The 14,001-nt window shown below is 39.7% G+C and overlaps 2 protein-coding genes and 1 long non-coding RNA gene across 9 annotated transcripts in view; 1 reads left to right on the top strand and 2 right to left on the bottom strand.

The window, feature by feature from the left end:
* Positions 1-2: 2 nt before the first annotated feature.
* On the top strand, positions 3-6,323 carry LOC127802446 (protein ARV 2-like). Of its 7 annotated transcripts, none has more exons than XM_052338271.1 (11): positions 27-154; positions 311-430; positions 461-559; positions 672-719; positions 1,364-1,453; positions 1,771-1,816; positions 1,918-2,000; positions 2,091-2,185; positions 3,062-3,128; positions 3,279-3,354; positions 5,918-6,323. In XM_052338271.1, exons 3-11 carry the CDS (start codon positions 464-466, stop codon positions 6,013-6,015), a joined length of 699 nt encoding a protein of 232 aa, XP_052194231.1. In that variant the 5' UTR covers positions 27-154; positions 311-430; positions 461-463; the 3' UTR covers positions 6,016-6,323. The 7 variants fall into 7 exon arrangements, with proteins under 7 accessions (XP_052194228.1, XP_052194234.1, XP_052194233.1 ...); XM_052338272.1 differs by having other exon boundaries at positions 41-154; positions 396-430; XM_052338268.1 differs by having other exon boundaries at positions 3-154; positions 221-559.
* Positions 3,797-4,637, bottom strand: LOC127802448 (uncharacterized). The gene is made up of 2 exons (XR_008023283.1): positions 4,496-4,637; positions 3,797-3,856 (listed from the first exon to the last, which is right to left on the bottom strand). It is a non-coding gene; the product is annotated as an uncharacterized LOC127802448 (long non-coding RNA).
* Positions 6,324-7,107: 784 nt separating the features above from the next.
* Positions 7,108-14,001, bottom strand: part of LOC127802445 (alpha-N-acetylglucosaminidase) — a 42,766-nt gene continuing 35,872 nt past the window's right edge. Inside the window, exons 17-19 of the mRNA XM_052338267.1 lie at positions 7,967-8,204; positions 7,672-7,750; positions 7,108-7,578 (exon numbers count right to left, since the gene is read on the bottom strand). Of these exons, the coding sequence (XP_052194227.1) occupies positions 7,340-7,578; positions 7,672-7,750; positions 7,967-8,204 (556 nt within the window). The 3' untranslated portion in view covers positions 7,108-7,339. The remainder of the gene's footprint in view (positions 7,579-7,671; positions 7,751-7,966; positions 8,205-14,001) is intronic.

The raw sequence follows: 14,001 nt of genomic DNA, 5'->3' as shown, positions 1-14,001 counted from the left end.
GTATGTATTGGAGCCTTTTCCTTTTCCTTCTTTCTGGTTTTGGCAAGAGACTAACTAGGGTTTAGGATCGATTCCAGGAAGAAGACTGATTCGGGTTTCGCAGGCGTATCGACCCTTAGGGCACCCTCAATGTAGTTTGCTAAAAGAGTTGCAGGTATGATGCATCTAATTTTTTTTTTTTTCCTGTGTGTTAATTTCGATTGACACTTGATAGTTTCAGGAAGATGAGGAAGAAAAACTACGTGTTGCTTGGGTGGCTGCCCCAAAAGTTTATTTATTATATATAATATATTTATGATGGAGCTCGCAGTTTACCTGAAACCTTTGAACTTGCCCCTCCTCCGTTAGCTTTATTATCTGGTTATTGGAACATTGGTTCATCTTACATCATTCAGAATCTGGAAATTTGGAGAGAGAGAGAGAGAGAGAGAGAGAGAGAGAGAGAGAGAGAGAGAGAGACGACATGGAATTTCGATGCGTTGAATGTGGATTTCAGCTTGCTAGCGATAAAGCACTGTTCATTCAATATTCTCCTGGAAATATCCGCCTCATGAAATGCGTCAGTAATATTTACCATGCCTTATCTTAAATTATTATGTTTCCCTTTCCCTTATTTATTTATTATAATTGTGAATGCAATCCTCATCAAATTTGTTTCTTTGATATGGCAGGAGAACTGCAAAGCAGTTGCTGATGAGTATATTGAATGTGAAATTATGGTAATGACTTTAAGATATAGGACTATGTGCATGCGTGTATGTATCTTTTGTAAAAGTTCCTACGACCAAAATCTGTAATTTCTGTTTTCCTTGCTGATTGCACTGTCTAATAATTTTTGTTGGATTGCTTCCCCATGATGTTTTCTGCATAATAATGTTTTATTTATCAAAGCAACACAACAACAAAAACAATAGCAAGACTTAGTTTGATTTGGTGGTGGTAAGTTAATGAATTCTGAATGCTAATATTCTTTATCCATGACCCTATCTTTTTCCTTGGCCGTCCGTCATATCCCGTGTCATGCCTAAGAGTTCTGGTTTTTCTCAGTATCTTTTGCTACAAAGTTATATTCCATTCCATCAACTCTTTCTCATATGTGTATCTATTAGTTTTCTTCTCACATATATAAATCATGTTAATTCTGAGCCAGGATCAAACTCTTCTTTTGAGTATGAAAAAATATGGGTTTCATGCCTCTTCAGTAGGTGCTACTCCAACCTTTATAGATAAATTCATTCTGTTTTTTCCTGTCACATCTACTGTGGCATGCTCATGTATAAGGTCCTAAAAATACATTTTAAAATTTTTGGGTTGTCTTTTTAATGGAGATTGAAAATGTGCTTGCAACATTTGGTGTTTGTAGATCCTTTTAATTGACCTGGTTCTACACAAGCCGAAAGCATACAGACATTTACTGTACAATTTACTGAATCGACAAGTTGTGAATCTTGAGGTATGACAAAAAGTTGCCTTAGTTTCTCTCTCTTTCTGTTATGTTCCAACCTATTAACTCTATGAGATTTTATATCGCATTAATGTTGTAATGTGAAGTCCTTGATACCCTACTTGCCCCTCAAACCCCAGCAACAAGTATTCCATCCATCCTTTCTAAGTATTAATTTGCTGGACTAGAGCATTTCTTTTTTCCCCAGCTCATTAATTTACACTGACCTTCTATTACCACATGCCTAGCAGAACTGTTTTTGTTTTTTCATGCATTTCTGAATCCAGATTCCAATATAACATGCAGATAACGCTGTGACTTTGCAGGGCTTGTTTTGGAAGTCAATTTCTGCTTTCCTTCTTCTGGATGCCTGTATCCATTTCATGCAGATGACCTCAAATTTAAACATTAACTATCCATATTGTATTTAAGCTCATAGCTCTGTGCAACATCCTAACCCTTAGCATTTTAAGTCACGATACTGGTCTTAAACTGGAGTGAAGAAAATTGGAGCTTGTCTGTGAGCTTTTCTTCATTAGTTTTGGGATGTACAAAGGTTTGCTATCTACCTCACTATGCATATCTAATGAATTTCAATCATGAAACTGAGTTTACTAAAATGGGCCTAAACAATTTCAAATTGTAGATGCTGATGAATCTTCTTTTAAGAAACTTCATGTTTCTTTGTATTTTGCTCCTCGCAAACAGATACTTTTTGGATGCACATGTTGGAGTCTCCCGGTAAACATTTTCTTTATTTATCTGTTTTATTCTATTTCTTGAGCTTGTGCTTTTTCAGTGAGATGAATACTACTCGTTACTATTGAGAACTTGTAGTGTGGAATGCTAGCAAAGGCAGTTCTTTCCCTTACTGTGATGTCTAATTTTCTCTTTGCATCTATGTTCTACAAATCTTAGGGCCTATAGTATATAATGTTCAATATTTATATACTTACTTTCAACAAGGGAGATTGAGAAGGTGCTGTACATAATTACATTGGATGCATGAAATGGAGAAGCTATTTTAGTGTCCTGTAATTGAATTTTTTCAGATTTTTGAGGAAGCATTTTCAGTCTAGCCATACTTTCAAGTATTCCTGATATTGAAGAATTAAGAAAAATATTGATGTATTGCTAGGACTTTGAGACAAGCAATATGACAACACTCTGCATAATTTAATGAATGTAATTCCAAACTAATCAAATTTCCACAAGACATAAACTAGTAAAGAAGTTAATGAAGCAACAAGCAGAGCATCTCATAGAGAGAAAACAACCAAAAGCTAGTAAGTTAATTAACAAGGGAAACAAATTATAGTCAAACTAAGGTTTTATTTTGTTTGAAAAAACCAAGGGTTTGTTACAAAACAAATTTTCATGCAATGCTCTTTGGAGAGGGCTGTTGTGGTTTCAAAATAATATGCAACCTTATGTTATGTGAACTGAGAATTGCTTCTGATTGAGCGGCACATGTGAGAAGAGTGAAAGAACTACATGTAGCAGCAAATGGCAAATTATGCAGAGGTTTTTATTTCCCCCTGATAGATATTTCTAACTAGGGGTTTGTCCTATTTGTACCTCTGCAAAACTCTTGACTATTGCTTACAATGTATGAAGGTGCACAGACATATTGTTCGCTATATTTGTTTCTAGCTACTTGAAAATCTTTCTCATCACCATGCTGGTAAGCTTTCTCATGTCACCAACCATTGACAATGGCTACTTGTGCAAAATTCATTAAGTATTCCCTTCAATTTCATTTATTTTCTTAACTTAATCTAATCTACATTATATTTCCAACTTAGTTTATCCATTTCATAATGCTTTTTTTCAGGTGTGGGAATTCCCATATTCAGTGCTTTTCATAATTGATATGTTTGTTCTATCATCCAATGTTGTGGCTTTGAAAGGTCAGTTTACTTACATTTTGGAAAGGAGATTGGCATTATTATATAGTGTCTTTCATATGGTATTCTGTGCTTCATGAAGCTTAATGAGGTTCATGACACATTAGATTGTGTGTTGTATGATCAGCATCACCCTTCAGCAGGTTTGGGATCCACGTGTGTCCTTGTCACCATGTTAAGAAGATGCTAATAAATCTTTTATTTGGTTAAACGTTATTCAACTAAATTGTGTTGTTGGAAAACCATTTTGTTGTCTGTGATTTTTTTTTTTTTTTTTTTTTTGTGCTAAGGTCATTTGTTGTCTGATTTTATTTGAGTCATTTTTCAATTGAAAGTAGTTATTTTCTGCTATTAGCTAAGTTCATACTATAATTGTAGACCAGCATTAAAATTAGGGCAAAATTTAATTTTGTGTATTTTTTTATCTTTTGTGAAGTTCAATCACTTTTTCTTTTTCCTTTTACCTTGTTTACCTATATATATTCAAGACAAATAAATGTTGCAGCTTACCATTTCTGTAATACCCCGAGAGCCCAGAGAAGTTAGTATATATCGAGGATAGTGTAAGAAAGGAAACAACACCAGCTGGATACCTTTTGGGCTGAATGTTGGCAAAGAACTCCCAAGTTAAGCGTGCTTGACCTGGGGTAATCCAGGGATGGGTGACCCCCTGGGAAGTTCGTGTAGGCCCATCAGGGTAAGTTGTTCTGGTCCTTCCTATCGCTCGAACGGGACGTTACAAATGGTATCAGAGCCGACCCTTGGTGAAGGCGATCCGATGAGGGCGGGGAGTGGCGCCGGGGCGCAAGGCCTGATCAAGGAGCGGCTCCTGACAGGCTTCTAGGATGGCAGCCTCCAAAGAGGAGATCTGGGACCGGTTGTAAGGTCGCATGACGAGGACGTCATGTGCTCAAGGGGGGAAGAATGTAATACCCCGAGAGCCTAGAGAAGTTAGTATATATCGAGGATAGTGTAAGAAAGGAAACAACACCAGCTGGATACCTTTTGGGCTGAATGTTGGCAAAGAACTCCCAAGTTAAGCGTGCTTGACCTGGGGTAATCCAGGGATGGGTGATCCCCTGGGAAGTTCGTGTAGGCCCATCAGGGTAAGTTGTTCCGGTCCTTCCTATTGCTCGAACGGGACGTTACAATTTCTGATGGGCCAAAAGCTATCAGTTTGGCCAAAATATAATTTGAAACATTAAACCTTATTCATTGTTGTGGTTGGGCTATTTAGTTGTGAAAATTAGGCAGTTTATTGTATTATGCTTTTGGGCCATTCAAGGTTGTTGCTTGTGAATAGAAATGCTTGAATTGTTGAAGGGAATGGATTTATACAATTTAATTTTCTTGCAATTATCAATAATTTAAGCCCATATAATTAATATCATTGAAAAACATGGATTGAACATCTCTGTTGGAATAAAAATAATAATATAAAAGATAAAGTTACCTGTTTTTTTAATAGCCTAAGGTTTTAGATGAGTTGGTAGTCAATACTTTCACATAGTATAAAGAGTTGGCAAAGTTCCTGGATTCATACCTCATTGCCAACCCAATATTCAATTGATTGCTTGTGTTCGGCTCAGTTACAAAGTATAGTCCCATGTGAGGGGTGCACTGAGAATAAAAATAATAATATAAAAGTTAAAAGTGTACTCTTCTTACAGTTCAAAATTTTTAAGTGAGTTGGTGGCCAATAGTTTAACAGTTGTTTTAAGTACGAATGTTATGGAGAACCCTTGCCCCCAGTTTTGCCTTACAAGTGTAATCGAATTCTTGTTCAGGCTATGAGCTTGATATAGGTCTGCATTGCATACTTTTGGCAAATTGTGACTAACTTGCTGCAATTTGTGAATGCGCCTTAGTGCATGAATACGGCACAGAGGACAATGCCTTTTTTGTGCTCTTTTCATGCTGCATTAGACCAATGTCATCCGTCTTACCTATAGAATCCCCACATGTTAGCTTGTATAAGGAATTTTATGAGATTACCTGGGTGACATGTTTTCAGGAGTAGCAAATGCACTCATCCTAGATGCATCAAAATATTGGCCAACGGTTGGTCCAATGGTTTAAACGTGCATCTTCCTCAAGTTGATGGATATAAGTCGTTTCCAGAATAATTAAATGAATTATGACATTGTTCACTTTCTCCCAATTTTTGGGAAAGGAAAATGCTCAAAATTATGGATCCTTTCACCCTTCCCAAAAATCCCAACCCCCTTCACTTGCTTCTTTTGGCCCCCTCAAAATAGAAATATACGAACACTTAATCTTTCATTGTAAAACCCTTCGTCCACTCCAAATTCTTCAATCCAAATAGATCGTATATCTGAAGGGTGTAAAGATGGGTTATCTTGTTAGTTTACCCTGTCAGTTTTATGTCTCTCCGATTGGTTATGATTGCTATTGCACATATTCTGTGGATTTAATGATGTGTAGACATATTCATTCAGTGAAATTATATTTTGATGTAGAATATGGCTGATTGGTTAGGTGTTTTATCTTATAACAGCATTCTTGTTACTACAAACAAACCGATAAATCTGTTTTTTTCATGTAGCAGTAATGACAGAGTCGTCCATTGGTAAATGTATCGGCACTTGCTTCAGTGCACACGCTGTCAAATGGTTGCTGCACTTCATCTGCCAAGATCATTGAGAGAATTCAATGGCTTCGCTGCCAGTTTTTAGGTTCAAATGCGGCAGATCAAGTCTTGATTCTAAGAAAATTTTGGATGCTTGGTAATGTAGCTTGAATCAGATCACGATCATATATTCAACACCTTCTGTAATGAAAATGCTCAATATAAACTCAAGAGTGACGAGAGGGCGATTGTAAGCCCCAATCAAGGTTTGCCAATGGCATTTTGTATGTTGAGGCCATTTTTACCCAGGGAAGGGTATCGCAAGCCATGAAAGTTTTTGATTTTTCATGTAGTTGATCCACATCTCCTCTCTATCGGTCTTTACCTGCGATTGTATTCTTTGGTGAAACGTCCACCATGAGGAAGTAACATGCATCATCAAGGACGCAATGTTGTACGCAAAAGGTAATCTTTATTTAATGAAACCACTATCATGTTAGTGTGTATGATATCACTATATAGTCAAATATTATCATATATTTTAATAGTGAAGTTAAAATCAATTTGAAATTTTAATTTTTAAATTTGCATTATATCACTAAATTGTCAGAATTCATGATAAATACACGATAACATATGATTTAATGGTGTGACACCATGTCAAACACAGTGACAAGATATCTCCAAGTAAATATTCTCTCCAATGGGAGAGGGAAAATGAAACCTGCACCTTCAACCAACACGGGTTTTATTCCTGACCCTAAACCAGGCGGCTTTTATGGCATGCATATTTAGATTTTCATGAGGATTATTTTCAAGGGCAGCAAATGATCTTTCAGTAGGTGGGGGGTCAACTATAACCACTAGGCTAGGAGATGCTTATGCCATAATGAGGTTTGTATTAAAGGACGTCTTCAGAAAAGGTGTTATAGGATGACGAAGTGCACAAACGGTCTAAAATCAGTGCTCCAAATGTATCAGGCTAGTTCATAAACGCAGTCCAGGAACTTTAATATTCATAATAACCCAGCTAACAGCATTCTTTTTTTATCCTTTTTCATAAAATAGGAGTTTCAGGTTTTGCTTTACAAACTTTTTATGGATTCATGTATATAAACCCGACCCGCACATATAGATCAGGAAAAACTCCAAACAGATGATGATAATGGTGGCCCAAAGAAATAATCTCATTTGGTACTCATATGGTTTCCACCTTAATTTAACTAAAGTTCTTCTCACTCATAATACCATTTGACCTATCCTTCTAGGCTAAATCAAAGCAATCTTCAATCATGCTTCCTCTCCCATCCATGTGACGGGGGCGCAAAGTCTTATTAGAAAGAGAAGTTGGAAGATTTTGTGACCACTGGGACAATGAACATTCAGGCCATTTATAATTTATTGGCCGAAATACTTATCATACAAAGCTTTTGAAATGGCAAGGGCATCTCCTTTGGCCTTTACGGGGTAAAGTTCATTACCTTCTTGCCATTTGTTTGAAAATGCTATCCATTCTCTTCTCCAGTCCTCCAGCTTGAAGCTCTTATTCTCCTCCAAGCTCTTCAATAGATGACTGAAATAAGTTGATGCTCGTGGTAGATAGTAACCTTCTAGTAGTCCACTCCAGAACTTGTTTGCTGACCATGAATCAGTGAAAAATTGCACTATTATGTCAAGAATGAAGTCATTAATCAAACAAAAGTCTCAGAGTATCGAGAAATTTAGTTTACCGTAATCATGAAGTTTACTTTGAACAGATTTTGAATTGTCGAACCACATTGTCACTTGTGTCCTTGCATTCCACTCATACTGAAACAAAAGAGGAAGCAAGGAAACTTTTCTACATTATATCCTTCGATTGTACATATTCAAAACCGGGATCTATAACTTAAGATTGATTTAACTTGTAAACATTTATCTAGATAATAAGACAGAAGCCAACACAGAAGAAATATTAACGTGATTTGAGTGATTTTGAATCACATACAGCATTACATGTGGGACAAAAAAAAGTTTTGTTCTCACCTGTTTTCTCTCTTCATGATTTAAAGCCAACTTTCTTGCACTCTCTAGCCAAGTTCCAAGCAGAAAATTATCATCGGCAGCCAGAAGCTTATCAATGTCCTTGATGAGCCCTTCAAATTTTTGGATCAGGGAACTAAATGTTTTTGTATCCTTGTCTCGGAAAGCTGTCACTGCTTCCAAATATACCTGGTTTGCTAGCTTTGACAGTACTTGCCTAGTCAAGTCAACCAAGTCATACCTGTCATAAGTGTATATATATTAGTGCTATCTGAAATACTCATCTGCCCTTCATCATTCTGCAAAATCATCATCCTCAGCTGCTTCAGACAAACAGCAAAAATTTTTAATGGACCCAGACCGATTCCAAACACCTCACTATGATTTTGACAAGGAGAATAACTTATTGAGGTACTAAATGGTACCAAGGATATTTTGTAATGTGAGCACATGTTCAAATTTGATAAAACAGAAGATTCATCATCCCACTGTGGGTCTTGTGATCCCATCTTTTTCATTTTTCTGATTACTATTTCTCTGCTTTACAAAATGGAGATAGGATTTTGATTTGCCAGCAACAGACAAAATGTAAGTCCTTGTAGTTGTTCAGTGAAGTTGTGAGGAATTCACAGATAAAGAGGAGGAGAAAATGCGTATTTTTAAGAGTGGAGGGAGCTGCTGCAGATATTCTTCTCATGTGGGATACTTTCAACTTAGGTAAGATTGACATTATCTCCAGGTTTTGTCTTATGGATAATATGGAGGATGAGACTCCTGCTCTTCCCTGGAGTTTATGGTCCAAACGGTTATTTTCTTCGTAAGGTTTGTCATAAAAATTGAAGTGCAGGAATCTTGGGGAAACAATTGGTGCATTGGTGAAAACTTTGAGGCCATTCATTTTCTGGCAGAAAGTTCTGGTATTCCTAGAAGTTCATTGGGGCAATGACAGATCTAGACCAACGACATTTATGCGGTCAATGGAACCAGCATTTTCCCAGATATCTCCCAACTTAGTATTCCTATGACACAGTAAAGAACTTGTTCCTATTGTCTGATGTGATTCAAGACAATAGATAGGATTCCAATGAATTAGGATAGTCACTGCTGGTATTTCAACTCCAAATTACAAGAAAAACATGTAAACAAAGAACAAGAATGGGCATTCGAGAGGCCCAGATCTCTCCTGCAATTCTACTCAATATTCTCCACATTTTCTCTCTTCTAATCCCTATTTATAGGTTATTATTCCCCCCTCCATAACCGTATTTGGTTATGCACATGTTGGTTTGTTACACAAACCAGCCAAGTTCCCACTCTACCCTTGGCCCACATGCTGGCTGTTACGCCATCCAGCTGTGTCACCATCCTCCCTTTGATTCTTGTAGTGCCTTTGGTAAGTCCGCAGCACTGGAGGCCTAACATTACTCCCCTCCCCAACTTTCACCTTGTCCTCAAGGTGGAAAGTGGGAAATTGCTGTTGAATTAAGCTATAGGGCTCCCAAGTAGCTTCCAAAGGCTGTAACCCCTTCCATTGAACTAGAACATCCAATCTACATAAATTACTTCCTGTTCCTGGCCGGACCCCCAACACTACCTTTGGTTCGACCAACATAGCCGACTGGGAATCTCCACAGTGGCTTGCAATGCACCTTTGGCTTCACGTAGCTGAGACACGTGGAAGACGGGGTGGATGTTATAGTGTGATGACAGCTTTAACTTGTAGGCTACAGGCCCTATTTCTTTTTCAATTACAAATGGACCATAGAATCTAGGAGCCAATTTCTTATTTGAACGACCAGCCAATGTTTTTCTACGATAGGGTCTTTGTTTCAAGTAAAATAAGTCCCCTATCTTATACTTCACTGCTCTTCTTTTCATATCTTCCCCCTTCTTCATTACCTCTTGGGCTTGTAGTAGCTGTGCCTTAAGTTCCTCCAAATTGTGATCTCTTTCGACCAGCTGTTGCTCAACCACTGAAACAGGAGTAGATCCCCTTTCAACCCTCAATATTGCTGGTGGTTCTCGCCCATACACTGCCTGGAATGGTGTCATTCTCGAGGCTGTGTGGTATGAAGTGTTGTACCATAGTTTGGCCCAAGGCAGCCACATGTACCAAGCTTTAGGTTTAGAGGAAGCAAAACAGCGAAGGTATGTTTCCAAGGTCCTATTAAGCACCTCCGTTTGACCATCCATTTGTGGATGGTAAGCTGTGCTGCGGTGGAGCTTGGTGCCTTGGAGGCGAAACAATTCCTCTCAAAATCTGCTCATGAAAATCTTGTCCCTATCGGATACAATGGATCGTGGTAAACCATGAAGCCTCACAACTTCCTTGATGAAAATCCCTGCCACCTCTCCTATCTGCTCATGAAAATCTTGTCCCTATCGGATACAATGGATCGTGGTAAACCATGAAGCCTCACAACTTCCTTGATGAAAATCCCTGCCACCTCTCCTGCTGTAAAAGGATGCTTAAGCCCAATAAAATGCCCATACTTACTGAGCCTATCCACCACCACCAAAATAGAATCCATTTTGCCCGACCTTGGTAAGCCTTCAATGAAGTCCATAATAATGTCATCCCAAATTTGATTTGGGATAGGAAGGGGCTGCAAGAGCCCTCCGAGCTTTAGGGCCAACACTTTGTTTTGCTAGCAAACAGCACAATTACTCATATACCGGTGGATGTCTCGCTTCATCCTTGGCCAATATACATTAGCTGCAATCCTCTTGTAGGTTTTCAAAAACCCCGAGTGTCCTCCCACATTCCCATCATGTCCCTCATGTAATAGCAAAGAAATGAGAGAAGAGCCCTTTGGTAGGTACAACCTACCCTTGTAGAGGAGGTCGCTATCCACCAATTGGAAATTGGGTCTGGAGGTAGGATCCAGCCGGAGATCCTTGACAACACCTTGCAGCCACTCATTGTCTTCTACTTCCCGAGCCAATTGATCAAGCTGGAGCACCTTAGGGACTGTTAAGGCTAATAGGGCAGCAGAGTGACTAATGTAGGACAGGCCATCTGCTGCCTTATTTTCCAATCCGGGGTGATATTGAATTTCGAACTGAAATCCCATTAATTTAACCATCCACTTCTGATATTCTGGACTCACCAACCTTTGCTCCATCAAAAATTTGAGGCTCTTTTGGTCAGTTCGGACCACAAACTTCTTTCCCAACAAGTAATGCCTCCACTTTTGCACCGCAAAAACAATGGCCATCAATTCTCACTCATAAACTGATTTCCTCCTTCCTAATTGATTAAAGGCATGACTAAAATAAGCAATAGGTCTATGATCTTGCATTAAAACTGCCCCCATACCTTGTCCTGATGCATCCGTTTCAACCACAAATGGCTTGTCAAAATCCAGCAAAGCTAAAACAGGTAGCGACACCATGGCAACCTTGAGCCGTTGGAAAGCTTGCTTGGCTGCCTCATCCCAAAAAAAATTGTTCTTTCGTAGTCGCTTCGTGAGAGGCCATGCCAGCTTTCCATAATCCTTAACAAATCGCCTATAATATCCTGTGAGCCCAAGAAAACCTCGCAATTCCTTCAACATGGTAGGAGTGGGCCAATCTATCATAGCTTGTACCTTGCTACAACCAGCTGAAACCCCTTGCTGTGATATGATGTGGCCCAAATATTCAATTTCCAGCTCTCCAAACAAGCACTTCTTCCTATTTGCAAATAATTGGTTAGCTGCCAGCACCTCCACAACAAAACATAAATGTTGTGCATGCTGTTCAAAGTCCCTACTGAAAACCAATATGTCATCAAAAAATACTAACATAAATCGCCTCAATTGCTTCCTGAAAATGTCGTTCATCGGTGACTGAAACGTTGCTGGTGCATTCGTCAATCCGAAAGGCATGACGAGGAACTCATAATGGCCTTTCATGTGTCCTGAAGGCGGTCTTCGGAATGTCCTCAGCCTTAATGCAAATTTGATGATACCCAGATTTAAGATCGAGTTTAGAAAAAATTGTGGCCCTATGAAGCTCATCCAACAGCTCCTCAATCACTGGAATTGGAAACTTGTCGAGCACGGTCACCTTATTTCAAAGCCCTATAGTCCACACAAAAACGTCACCCTCCATCCTTCTTCTTGACAAGCAAGACCGGACTAGAAAAAGGGCTGGAACTAGGTTGTATAATCCTCGGAGCTAGCATCTCTCCTACCATCTTCTCAATCTCGTTTTTCTGTAGGTAAGGGTAACGATAGGGCTGCACACTGACCGGTACCATGCCTGGAAGTAGGTTTGATTGCATGATCTTTTTTCTGGAAGGAGGCAGCCCCTCCGGTGTTGTGAACACCTCCTCAAACTCAGCAAACACCTCTTTTAGGAATGACAGAACCTCTACCTGACTTTCATTGAATTCAGCTGCCATCATTTCTAGTTCAAGCAACATTCCTTCTCCATTCTCCTTGAAGACCTTCATCATAGCCTTCAAGGATACCAAGCTTTTGCTCAAGCTGGGATCTCCTTGCAAGGTCATAGCCAATCCCCCAACCTGAAACTTCATAGTTAAAGCCTTCCAATCCACTCTCATCTTCCCCACTACTACTAGCCACTTCATCCCAAGGATTACATTAGAACTACCCAACTCCAAGGGCATAAAATCTTCCACAATTTGTAAATTTTGGAGGGTAAGCTTCACCCCCTTGCAAATTCCCGCCCCTTGTACGGCTACCCCGATCCCCATGATCACCCCATACCCGGCTGTTTCTGTCCTCTACAGGCCCAACAGCTGCACCAAATTTGTTGCAATGAAGTTGTGGGTGGCTCCTCCATCAATGAGCACCACCACCGGCTGCCCCTCTATATCTCCTTTAAGCTTTATAGTTTGTGGTGTGGTTAATCCAACTACTGAATTCATGGAGAGCTCAATGACCTCCCCACTTTGCCCAGGCTCTCTTGCGATTTCTTCCAACGTTTCTCCCCCATTTACCTCCTCGTCTACCTTTTCATCGTATATCATAAGCACTTGCAGCTCCTTGTTTCGACACTTATGGCCTATAGTATACTTCTCATCGCATCTAAAGCATAAACCCTTATCTCTTTTTGCCTTCCACTCAGCTTCGCTAAGCCGCTTGAAGGGTGGGTTGTTCCCTTTTCTTATGGCTTGTGGTCGATAGGAAATAGGACTGACCGTCGTTTGTTTTTGGGGGTGCTGGGAGGGTGGTAGAATTCCCCCTCGTTGATAAGTTTGAGCTGGGTTCAGCATGGCCTGTCCCTTGCTCGACCCTGAACCACCACCTCAAACCACCCAATTCCGCTCTTCGATGCGTTGGGCTAAGTCCATCATTTGCTCTAAGCCCCTCGGCCTCAACACCCTCAACTTGGCATTGATATCAGGTTGCAATCCATTGATGAAATGCCCCTTAGCATGGCTTCCAACAGGTTTTCAAGCGGCGATGCCAATGCCTCGAAGCATTGGTGGTACTCCTTGACAGTTCTTTTTTGCCGGAGGGCAAGAAAACGCTCTTCGATTGAGCCTTCTTGGGTGGGTCGGAAGCGGTTCCTTATCAGGAACTTGAAGTCCTCCCAACTCCCAACCCTTCGCCGCTTCTCCTCCCATTAAAACCACGAGAGCGCAACACCCTCCAAGTGAATTATCCATAGCAACCCCCTGCTGCGAAATAATGTGGCCTAAGTAGTCAATCTCCATCTGCTCGAACCTGCATTTTTTTGCATTGGCAAACAACTTGTTTTCAGCTAATATTCCCAATACACAACGCAAATGATCCTAATGTTCCCGCCTCATTCTACTGTACACCAAAATGTCGTCAAAAAACACAAGAACAAACTGTCTCAATTGCTCCCTAAAAATCTCGTTCATCAAAAACTAAAATGTAGCGAGTGCGTTTGTTAATCCAAACGGCATCACCATAAACTCATAATGGCCCTCATGAGTCCGAAAAGCAGTTTTCGGAATGTCCTTAGGTGCGATACATATTGATGGTAACCCGATTTTAAATCCAATTTCGAAAAAACTGCAGCTCCATTCAGCTTATCTAGGAGTTCTTCAATAATCAGAA

This window comes from Diospyros lotus, chromosome 5 (genome assembly GCF_014633365.1).
Source record: "Diospyros lotus cultivar Yz01 chromosome 5, ASM1463336v1, whole genome shotgun sequence".
In the NCBI taxonomy this organism is placed as follows: Eukaryota; Viridiplantae; Streptophyta; class Magnoliopsida; order Ericales; family Ebenaceae; genus Diospyros; species Diospyros lotus.
The sequence above is the reverse complement of the archived record's forward strand: the minus strand, read 5'-3'. Positions and strand labels throughout refer to the sequence as shown.

Bases quoted from the DNA above. Each gene is read 5' to 3' on its own strand.
- LOC127802446 (XM_052338268.1), top strand. From the start codon at position 464: ATGGAATTTCGATGCGTTGAATGTGGATTTCAGCTTGCTAGCGATAAA. The intron at 2,001-2,090 runs GTTTGCTATCTA...TTCAAATTGTAG, and splicing joins TAGTTTTGGGATGTACAAAG to ATGCTGATGAATCTTCTTTT. The intron at 3,129-3,278 runs GTAAGCTTTCTC...GCTTTTTTTCAG, and splicing joins TCTTTCTCATCACCATGCTG to GTGTGGGAATTCCCATATTC.